At 64.3% G+C, this 12,553-nt stretch overlaps 1 protein-coding gene across 1 annotated transcript in view; it reads left to right on the top strand.

Moving 5' to 3' along the window:
* The first annotated feature begins 995 nt into the window (after nucleotides 1-995).
* Nucleotides 996-12,553, top strand: part of LOC122547493 (insulin receptor substrate 1-like) — a 170,769-nt gene continuing 159,211 nt past the window's right edge. Inside the window, exon 1 of the mRNA XM_087982680.1 lies at nucleotides 996-1,465. Coding sequence (XP_087838806.1) covers nucleotides 1,081-1,465 — 385 coding nt within the window. The 5' untranslated portion in view covers nucleotides 996-1,080. The remainder of the gene's footprint in view (nucleotides 1,466-12,553) is intronic.

Genomic DNA, 12,553 nt, shown 5'->3' with positions numbered 1-12,553 from the left:
TGTATGGGTGTGTATATGTGTACATGTGTGTATATGTATGTACATGTGTGTGTACATGTGTATGTGTGTAAGAATATGTGTGCATGTACATGTGTGTATGGGTGTGTATATGTGTACATGTGTGTATATGTATGTACATGTGTGTGTAAATGTGTATGTGTGTAAGAATGTGTGCATGTACATGTGTGTATGTGTGTGTACATGTGTGTATGTGTGTGTATGTATGGGTGTGTATATGTGTACATGTGTGTGTGTATATGTATGTATAAGTGTGTATATGTGTGTGTGTACATGTGTATGTGTATATGTGTGTGTGTACATGTGTATGTGTATATGTGTGTGTGTACATGTGTGTATATGTGTGTGTGTACATGTGTGTGTGTACATGTGTGTATATGTATGTGTATACATGTGTATGTGTATATGTGTGTGTGTACATGTGTGTATATGTGTGTGTGTACATGTGTATGTGTATATGTGTGTGTGTACATGTGTGTATATGTGTGTGTGTACATGTGTGTATATGTGTGTGTGTACATGTGTGTGTGTACATGTGTGTATATGTATGTGTATACATGTGTATGTGTATATGTGTGTGTGTACATGTGTGTATATGTATGTGTATACATGTGTATGTGTATATGTGTGTGTGTACATGTGTGTATATGTATGTGTATACATGTGTATGTGTATATGTGTGTGTGTACATGTGTGTATATGTATGTGTATACATGTGTATGTGTATATGTGTGTGTATACATGTGTGTATACATGCACACACCTCTCCGCCAGAGGCGGCGGCGCTTTAAAAGGACACGCTGCAAGAGGAGGAGGAGATTTTTTTTGCTTTTGCAAAACAAGGGGAGGGGAAAGAGAGAGAGAGAGAGACAGAGAGGGAGAGGGAGGTTATTGCAAAGTTTTATTTGCAGCAGCCGGGGGTGTGTGCAAAAGGAGATTTCTGCAAACGCTGTGCGGGAGCGGTGCACAGCAGCAGGCGGCGGCGGCGGGGGAGATGCAGCGGCCGTGAGGAGGGAGCAGCGGCGGGGGCGGGGAGATTTGCATTCGGTGCGGCCGGTTGAAATGGCGGAGCCGGGACCGGAGCAGGAGCCCGGGCAGGGGCCGGGGCAGAGCCCGAGCCCGAGCCCGGGGCTGGGGTCGGACGTGAAGAAGTGCGGGGTGCTGCGGAAGTGGAAGAGCCTGCACCGGCGGTACTGTGTGCTGCGGTCGGCGAGTGACAGCGGACCCGCGCGCCTCGAGCTCTACGACAGCGAGAAGAAGTTCCGCAGCCGAGGCGCGGGTCCCCGCCGCGCGCTCCCGCTCAGCTCCTGCTTCACCGTCAACAAGCGGCGCGACGCGCGCTCCCGATACCTGCTCTGCGTGTACACGCGCAGCGAGAGCGTGTGTCTGGCGGCGGCGGGAGCGGAGGAGCAGGAGAGCTGGTACCGCGCACTGAGCGCGCAGCTGGGTACGGCACCCCCAGACACACACCCCCCAGACACACACCCTCACACAGACCCACACACACACCCAGACACACACCCCCCAGACACACACCCTGACACAGACCCACACACACACCCAGACACACACCCTCACACAGACCCAGACACACACCCCCCAGACACACACACCCTGACACAGACCCACACACACACCCAGACACACCCTCACACAGACCCAGACACACACCCCCCAGACACACACCCTCACACAGACCCAGACACACCCCCCAGACACACACCCCCCAGACACACACCCCCCAGACACACACCCCCCAGACACACACCCTCACACAGACCCAGACACACACCCTCACACAGACCCAGACACACACCCTCACACACACCCAGACACAGACCCAGACACACACCCTCACACAGACCCAGACACACACCCTCACACACACCCTGACACACACCCTCACACAGACCCAGACACACACCCTCACACAGACCCAGACACACACCCTCACACACACCCTGACACACACCCTCACACAGACCCTCACACAGACCCAGACACACACCCTCACACAGACCCAGACACACACCCTCACACACACCCTGACACACACCCTCACACAGACCCTCACACACACCCAGACACACACCCTCACACAGACCCAGACACACACCCTCACACAGACCCAGACACACACCCAGACACACACCCTCACACAGACCCTCACACACACCCAGACACACACCCTCACACACACCCAGACACACACCCTCACACAGACCCAGACACACACCCTCACACACACCCAGACACACACCCTCACACAGACCCAGAGACACACCCTCACACAGACCCAGACACACACCCTCACACAGACCCAGACACACACCCTCACACAGACCCAGACACACACCCTCACACAGACCCACACACACACCCCAGACACACCCAGACACACACCCAGACACACATCCTCACACACACCCAGACACACACACCCCAGACACACACCCTCACACACCCCCCCCAGACACACACCCTCACACACACCCAGACACCCCCCCCAGACACACACCCTCACACAGACCCAGACACAGACCCTCACACACACACCCCCAGACACACACCCTCACACAGACCCAGACACAGACCCTCACACACACCCCCCAGACACACACCCTCACACAAACCCAGACACACACCCTCACACAGACCCAGATACACACCCTCACACAGACCCCCCCAGACACACACCCTCACACAGACCCAGACACAGACCCTCACACACACACACCCCCAGACACACACCCTGACACAGACCCTCACACAGACCCAGACACACACCCTCACACAGACCCAGACACACCCTCACACAGACCCACACACACACCCCAGACACACACCCTCACACAGACCCACACACACCCAGACACACACCCAGACACACACCCAGACACACACCCAGACACACACCCAGACACAGACCCAGACACACACCCCCCAGACACACACCCTCACACACACCCCCCCCAGACACACACCCTCACACAGACCCAGACACCCCCCCCAGACACACACCCTCACACAGACCCAGACACACACCCTCACACAGACACACACCCTCACACACACACAGCCAGACACACACCCTCACACAGACCCAGACACACACCTTCACACACACCCCCAGACACACACCCTCACACAGACCCAGACACAGACCCTCACACACACCCCCCCAGACACACACCCTCACACAAACCCAGACACACACCCTCACACAGACCCAGACACACACCCTCACACAGACCCCCCCAGACACACACCCTCACACAGACCCTCACACACACACACCCCCAGACACACACCCTGACACAGACCCAGACACACACCCCCCAGACACAGACCCTGACACACATCCCCCAGACACACATCCTGACACAGACCCTCACACAGACCCTGACATACACACCCCAGACACACACCCTGACACAGACCCTGACACAGACCCAGACACACACCCTCACACCCCCCCAGACACACACCCTCTCACACACACACCCCAAACACACACCCTCACACAGGCCCTCACACACAGCCCCAGACACACCCTCACACAGACCCTCACACAGACCCAGACACACACCCTCACACACACACCCCCCAGACACACCCCCCAGACACACCCCCCAGACACACACCCCAGACACACACCCTGACACAGACCCAGACCCAGACACACACCCTCACACACACAGACCCCAGAACACACCCTCACACACAGACCCCAGACACACACCCTCACACAGGCCCAGACACACACCCTGACACAGACCCAGACACACACCCTCACCCCCCCAGACACACACCCTCACACACACACAGACACACACCCTCACACAGACCCAGACACACACCCTCACCCCCCCCAGACACACACCCTCACACAGACCCAGACACACACCCTGACACAGACCCAGACACCCCCCAGACACATACCTTCACACACCCCCAGACACACACCCTCACACCCCTCCAGACACACACCCACAGACACAGACCCTCACACACTCCCCAGACACACACCCTCACACACACCCTAGACACACACCCTCACACACCCAGACACCCCCCAGACACACCCTCACACACCCCCCAGACACCCCTCCAGACACACCCTCACACACACCCCAGGCACACACCCTCACACACACCCCCAGACACACACCCTCACACAGACCCTCACACCCCCCCAGACACACCCTCACACAGACCCCAGACACACACCCTCACACACCCCCAGAGACACACACCCTCACACACACCCAGACACACACCCTCACACACACCACCCCAGAGACACACCCTCACACAGACCCTCATACCACCCCAGACACAGACTCTCACACACACCCTCACACACACCCCAGACACACACCCCAGGCACACACCCTCACACACACCCCAGAGACACACACCCCCAGACACACATCCTCACACACACCCTCACACAGACCCTCACACCCCCCCAGACACCCCCCCCAGACACACACCCTAACACACACTCCCAGACACACACCCTCACACAGACCCACACACAGACCATCACACACCTCCAGACAAACATTCTCACACACCCCCCAGACACACACCCTCACACAAACCATCACTCACCCCCCATTCACACAACCTCACACAGACCCTCAGACACCCCCCCTCACACACCCCCCTCACACTCCCCCCTCACACTCCCCCCCACACTCCCCCCTCACATTCGCCCTCACACACCCCCCTCTCACACCCCCCTCTCACACCCCCCTCTCACACCCCCCTCTCACACCCCCCTCTCACACCCCCCTCACACACCCCCCTCACACACCCCCCTCACACACCCCCCTCACACACCCCCCTCACACTCCCACCCCCACACTCCCCCCACTCACACACCCCCCTCACACCCCCCTCACAGTCCCCCCTCACACTCACCCCAACACACCCCACCTCACACCCCCTCACACTCGCCCCTCACACTCGCCCCTCACACTCGCCCCTCACACTCGCCACTCACACCCTCACACACCCCTCTCACACACCCCTCTCACACACCCCTCTCACACACCCCTCTCACACACCCCCCTCACACACCCCCCTCACACTCCCCCCTCACACACTCCCCCCTCACACACTCCCCCCTCACACACTCCCCCCCCACACACTCCCCCCTCACACACTCCCCCCCTCACACACACCCCCCCTCACACACTCCCCCCTCACACACTCCCCCCTCACACACTCCCCCCCCGCACACTCCCCCCCTCACACACTCCCCCCCCCTCACACTCCCCCCTCACACACTCCCCCCCTCACACACACCCCCCCTCACACACTCCCCCCTCACACACTCCCCCTCACACACTCCCCCCTCACACACTTCCCCCTCACACACTCCCCCCCCGCACACTCCCCCCCTCACACACTCTCCCCCCACACACTCCCCCTCACACACTCCCCCCCTCACACACACCCCCCCTCACACACTCCCCCCTCACACACTCCCCCCCTCACACACACCCCCCCTCACACCCCCCCTCACACACTCCCCCCTCACACACTCCCCCCTCACACACTCCCCCCTCACACACTCCCCCCCCGCACACTCCCCCCCTCTCACACTCCCCCCCCCTCACACACCCCCCTCACACACCCCCCTCACACACCCCCCTCACACACCCCCCTCACACACCCCCCTCACACACCCCCCTCACACACCCCCCTCACACTCCCCCTCACACTCCCCCCTCACACTCCCCCCTCACACTCCCCCCTCACACTCCCCCCTCACACTCTCCCCACACACACCACCCTTCACACTCCGCCCCCTCAAAATCCCTCCTGACACTCCCCCCTCACACACCCCCTCACACACCCCCTCACACACCACCTCAACCCCCCACACTCACTCTCACACTCCCCCCCCCCACACACACGCCCCTTACATTACCCCCACACACACCCCTCACACTTCCCCCCTCTCACACTCTCCCCCTCACACTCTCTCCCCTCACACTCTCCCCCCTTACACTCCCCCGCCACACTCCCCCCCCCCCCCCCCACACTCCACCCCCTCACACTAGCCCCCCCACACTCCCCCCCCTCACACTCCGGCCCCCCACACTCCCCCCCCCCCCCCTCACACTCCCCCCTCACGCTCCCCCCCACACTCCCCCCCCCACACTCCTTGCCCGAACACTACCCCTCCACACACCCCCCCACACTCCCCCCCCACACACCCCCCTTACACTCCCCCCTCACACTCTCCCCGCTCACACCCCCCCCTCACACTTCCCCCTCACACTTCCCCCTCACACTTCCCCCTCACACTTCCCCCTCACATTCCCCCTCACATTCCCCCTCACATTCCCCCTCACATTCCCTCACACTCCCCCCCCCCCCCACTCTCCCCCCCCCACTCTCCCCCCCCCACAATCCCCCTCACACTCTCCCCCCACACTCCCCCCCCCCCCCCCACACTCCCCCCCCCCCCCACACTCCCCCCCCCAACACTCCCCCCCCCCCACACTCCCCCCCCCCCCCCACACTCCCACCCCACACTCCCGCCCCACACTCCACCTACCCACACTCCCCCCACACTCCCCCCCCCACACTCCACCCTCACACACTCCCCCCTCACACACTCCCCCCTCACACACTCCCCCCTCACACTCCCCACCCAAACACACTCCCCCCCTCACACTCCCTCCTCACACTCCCCCCCACACTCCCCACTCCCCACAGGCCCTGCCCAAACACTCCCCCCCCACACACCCCCTTACACTCCCCCCTCACACTCCCCCCCCTCACACTCTCCCACCCTCACACCCCCCACACACTCCCCCCTCACATTCCCCCTCACATTCCCCCACACTCCCCCCCCCCCACACTCCCCCCCCCCCCACACTCCCCCCCCACACTCCCCCCCCCACACTCCCCCCCCCACACTCTCCCCCCCACACTCTCCCCCCTCACACTCTCCCCCCTCACACTCTCCCCCCTCACATTCCCCCACACTCCCCCCCCACACTCCCCCCCCCCCCAACACACCCCCCCCTCACATTCCCCCTCACATTCCCCCTCACATTCCCCCACACTCCACCCCCACGACACTCCACCCCCCCCACACTCCCCCCCCCACACTCCCCCCCCCCACACTCCTCCCGCCACACTCCCCCGCCACACTCCCCCCGCCACACTCCCCCCCCCCACACTCCCCCCCACACTCCCCCCGCACACTCCCCCCCCACACTCCCCCCCCACACTCCCCCCCCACACTCCCCCCCCACACTCCCCCCCCACACTCCCCCCCCCACACACTCCCCCCACACTCCCCCCCACACTCCCCCCCTCACTCCCCCCCTCAAACACCCCCTCACACACCCCCTCCACACACCCCCCTCACACACCCCCCCTCACACACTCCCCCCTCACACATCCCCCCCTCACACATCCCCCCTCACACACTCCCCCCCCCACACTCCCCCCCCCACACCCCCCCCACACTCCCCCCCCACACTCCCCCCCCCACACCCCCCCCCACACACTCCCCCCCACACTCCCCCCCACACACTCCCCCCCACACTCCCCCCCTCAAACACCCCCTCACACACCCCCTCACACCCCCCCCTCACACACTCCCCCCTCACACACTCCCCCCTCACACATCCCCCCCTCACACATCCCCCCCTCACACATCCCCCCTCACACACTCCCCCCTCACACACTCCCCCCCTCACACACTCCCCCCCCTCACACACTCCCCCCCTCACACACTCCCCCCTCACACACTCCCCCCTCACACACTCCCCCCTCACACACTCCCCCCCTCACACACTCCCCCCTCACACACTCCCCCCTCACACACTCCCCCCTCACACACTCCCCCCTCACACACTCCCCCCTCACACACTCCCCCCTCACACACTCCCCCCTCACACATCCCCCCTCACACATCCCCCTCACACATCCCCCCTCACACATCCCCCCTCACACATCCCACCTCACACATCCCCCCTCACACATTCCCCCTCACACACTCCCCCCCCCTCACACACTCCCCCCTCACACACTCCCCCCTCACACACTCCCCCCTCACACACTCCCCCTCACACACTCCCCCCTCACACATCCCCCCCTCACACATCCCCCCCTCACACATCCCCCCCCACACATCCCCCCCTCACACATCCCCCCCCACACATCCCCCCCACACATCCCCCCCCTCACACATCCCCCCTCACACATCCCCCCTCACACATCCCCCCTCACACATCCCCCCTCACACATCCCCCCTCACACATCCCCCCTCACACATCCCCCCTCACACATCCCCCCTCACACATCCCCCCTCACACATCCCCCCTCACACATCCCCCCTCACACACTCCCCCCCTCACACACTCCCCCCCTCACACACTCCCACCCTCACACACTCCCACCCTCACACACTCCCACCCTCACACACTCCCCCCTCACACACTCCCCCCTCACACACTCCCCCCTCACACACTCCCCCCTCACACACTCCCCCCTCACACACTCCCCCCTCACACACTCCCCCCTCACACACACCCCCCTCACACACACCCCCCTCACACACACCCCCCTCACACACACCGCCCTCACACACACCGCCCTCACACACACCGCCCTCACACACACCCCCCTCACACACACCCCCCTCACACACACCCCCCTCACACACACCCCCCTCACACACTCCCCCCTCACACACTCCCCCCTCACACACTCCCCCCTCACACACTCCCCCCTCATACACTCCCCCCTCACACACTCCCCCCTCACACACTCCCCCCTCACACACTTCCCCCTCACACACACCCCCTCACACACCCCCTCACACTCCCCCCACACACTCCCCCCCCACCACACTCCTCCCCACAATCCCCCCTCACACACCCCCTCACACACCCCTCACCCCGCCACACTCACCCTCACACTCCCCCCCCACACACACACACGCCCCTTACATTACCCCCACACACACCCCTCACACTCTCCCCCCCATACTCCCCCCCCATACTCCCCCCCCATACTCCCCCCCCTCACACTCCCCCCTCACACTCCCCCCTCATGCACCCCCCACACTCCCTGCCCAAATACACCCCCCCCACACACACCCCTTACACTCCCCCTTCACACTCTCCCCGCTCACACACCCCCCTGACACTTCCCCCTCACATTCCCCCACACTTCTCCACCCCACACTCCCCCCCCCCCCCCACACCACCCCCACACTTTACCCCCACACCTCCCCCCCACACTCCCGCCCCCCCCCACACTTCCCCCCCCACACTCCCCCCCACACTCCCCCCACTCCCCCCTACACTCCCACCCCCACACTCCCCCCTCACACACTCCCTCCTCACACACTCCCCCCTCACACACTCCCCCCTCACACACTCCCCCTCACACACTCCCCCCTCACACTCCCCTCTCACACTCCCCACCCACACACACTAGCCCCTCACACTCCCCACCACACTCCCCCCCCCCCCCACAGTCCCTGCCCAAACACTCCCCCCGACACACCCCCTTACACTCCCCCCTCACACTCCCCTCTCACACTCCCCACCCACACACACTAGCCCCTCACACTCCCCACCACACTCCCCCCCCCCCCCCCACAGTCCCTGCCCAAACACTCCCCCCCGACACACCCCCTTACACTCCCCCTCACACTCCCCCCTCACACTCCCCCTCACACTCCCCCCTCACACTCTCCCCACACACACCACCCTTCACACTCCGCCCCCTCAAAATCCCCCCTGACACTCCCCCTCACACACCCCCTCACACACCCCCTCACACACCACCTCAACCCCCCACACTCACTCTCACACTCCCCCCCCCCCACACACACGCCCCTTACATTACCCCCACACACACCCCTCACACTTCCCCCCTCTCACACTCTCCCCCTCACACTCTCTCCCCTCACACTCTCCCCCCTTACACTCCCCCGCCACACTCCCCCCCCCCCCCCCCCCCCACACTCCCCCCCCTCACACTCCGGCCCCCCACACTCCCCCCCCCCCCCCTCACACTCCCCCCTCACGCTCCCCCCCACACTCCCCCCCCCACACTCCTTGCCCGAACACTACCCCTCCACACACCCCCCCCCACACTCCCCCCCCACACACCCCCCTTACACTCCCCCCTCACACTCTCCCCGCTCACACCCCCCCTCACACTTCCCCCTCACACTTCCCCCTCACACTTCCCCCTCACATTCCCCCTCACATTCCCCCTCACATTCCCCCTCACATTCCCTCACACTCCCCCCCCCCCACTCTCCCCCCCCACCTCCCCCCCCCCACAATCCCCCTCACACTCTCCCCCCCACACCCCCCCCCATACCTCCCCCCCACACTCCCCCCCCCCCACACTCCCCCCCCCCCCACACTCCCCCCCCCCCCCACACTCCCCCCCCACACTCCCCCCCCCCCCCACACTCCCACCCCACACTCCCGCCCCACACTCCACCTACCCACACTCCCCCCACACTCCCCCCCCACACTCCACCCTCACACACTCCCCCTCACACACTCCCCCCTCACACACTCCCCCCTCACACACTCCCCCCCCCACACTCCCCCCCCACACTCCCCCCCCCACACTCTCCCCCCCCACACTCTCCCCCCTCACACTCTCCCCCCTCACACTCTCCCCCCTCACACTCTCCCCCCTCACACTCTCCCCCCTCACATTCCCCCACACTCCCCCTCCACACTCCCCCCCCCCACACACCCCCCCTCACATTCCCCCTCACATTCCCCCTCACATTCCCCCTCACATTCCCCCACACTCCACCCCCACGACACTCCACCCCCCCCACACTCCCCCCCCCCACACTCCCCCCCCCCACACTCCCCCCGCCACACTCCCCCCGCCACACTCCCCCCGCCACACTCCCCCCCCCACACTCCCCCCCACACTCCCCCCCACACTCCCCCCCCACACTCCCCCCCCCACACCCCCCCCCCACACTCCCCCCCCCCCCACACCCCCCCCCCCCCACACCCCCCCCACACTCCCCCCACACTCCCCCCCCACACTCCCCCCCTCACTCCCCCCCTCAAACACCCCCTCACACACCCCCTCACACACCCCCCTCACACACTCCCCCCTCACACACTCCCCCCTCACACACACCCCCCTCACACATCCCCCCCTCACACATCCCCCCTCACACACTCCCCCCCCACTCCCCCCCCCACACTCCCCCCCCACACTCCCCCCCCCCCCACACACTCCCCCCCACACTCCCCCCCACACTCCCCCCCTCACTCCCCCCCTCAAACACCCCCTCACACACCCCCCTCACACCCCCCCCCTCACACCACTCCCCCCTCACACACTCCCCCCTCACACACTCCCCCCCTCACACACTCCCCCCCTCACACACTCCCCCCCCTCACACACTCTCCCCCTCACACACTCCCCCCTCACACACTCCCCCCTCACACACTCCCCCCTCACACACACTCCCCCTCACACACTCCCCCCTCACACACTCCCCCCTCACACATCCCCCCTCACACATCCCCCCTCACACATCCCCCCTCACACATCCCCCCTCACACATTCCCCCTCACACACTCCCCCCCCCTCACACACTCCCCCCTCACACACTCCCCCCTCACACACTCCCCCCTCACACACTCCCCCCTCACACACTCCCCCCTCACACATCCCCCCCTCACACATCCCCCCTCACACATCCCCCCCCACACATCCCCCCCTCACACATCCCCCCCCACACATCCCCCCCCACACATCCCCCCCCTCACACATCCCCCCTCACACATCCCCCCTCACACATCCCCCCTCACACATCCCCCCTCACACATCCCCCCTCACACATCCCCCCTCACACACTCCCCCCCTCACACACTCCCCCCCTCACACACTCCCCCCCCTCACACACTCCCCCCTCACACACTCCCCCCTCACACACTCCCCCCTCACACACTCCCCCCTCACCCACTCCCCCCCTCACACACTCCCCCCTCACACACTCCCCCCTCACACACTCCCCCCTCACACACTCCCCCCCTCACACACTCCCCCCTCACACACACCCCCCTCACACACACCCCCCTCACACACACCCCCCTCACAACACACCCCCCTCACACACACCCCCCTCACACACACCGCCCCTCACACACACCGCCCTCACACACACCGCCCTCACACACACCGCCCTCACACACACCCCCCTCACACACACCCCCCCTCACACACACCCCCCTCACACACACCCCCCTCACACACTCCCCCCTCACACACTCCCCCCTCACACACACTCCCCCCTCACACACTCCCCCCTCACACACTCCCCCCTCACACACTTCCCCCCTCACACACACCCCCTCACACACCCCCTCACACACCCCCTCACACTCCCCCCACACACTCCCCCCCCCACCACACTCCTCCCCACACTCCCCCCCTCACACACCCCCCCTCACACACCCCTCACCCCCGCCACACTCACCCTCACACTCCCCCC

The sequence above is a fragment of the Chiloscyllium plagiosum genome, unplaced genomic scaffold, assembly GCF_037043375.1.
Source record: "Chiloscyllium plagiosum isolate Xiang-an unplaced genomic scaffold, Cpla_swu_hap1 HiC_scaffold_44, whole genome shotgun sequence".
Classification (NCBI taxonomy): domain Eukaryota; kingdom Metazoa; phylum Chordata; class Chondrichthyes; order Orectolobiformes; family Hemiscylliidae; genus Chiloscyllium; species Chiloscyllium plagiosum.
The sequence above is the reverse complement of the archived record's forward strand: the minus strand, read 5'-3'. Positions and strand labels throughout refer to the sequence as shown.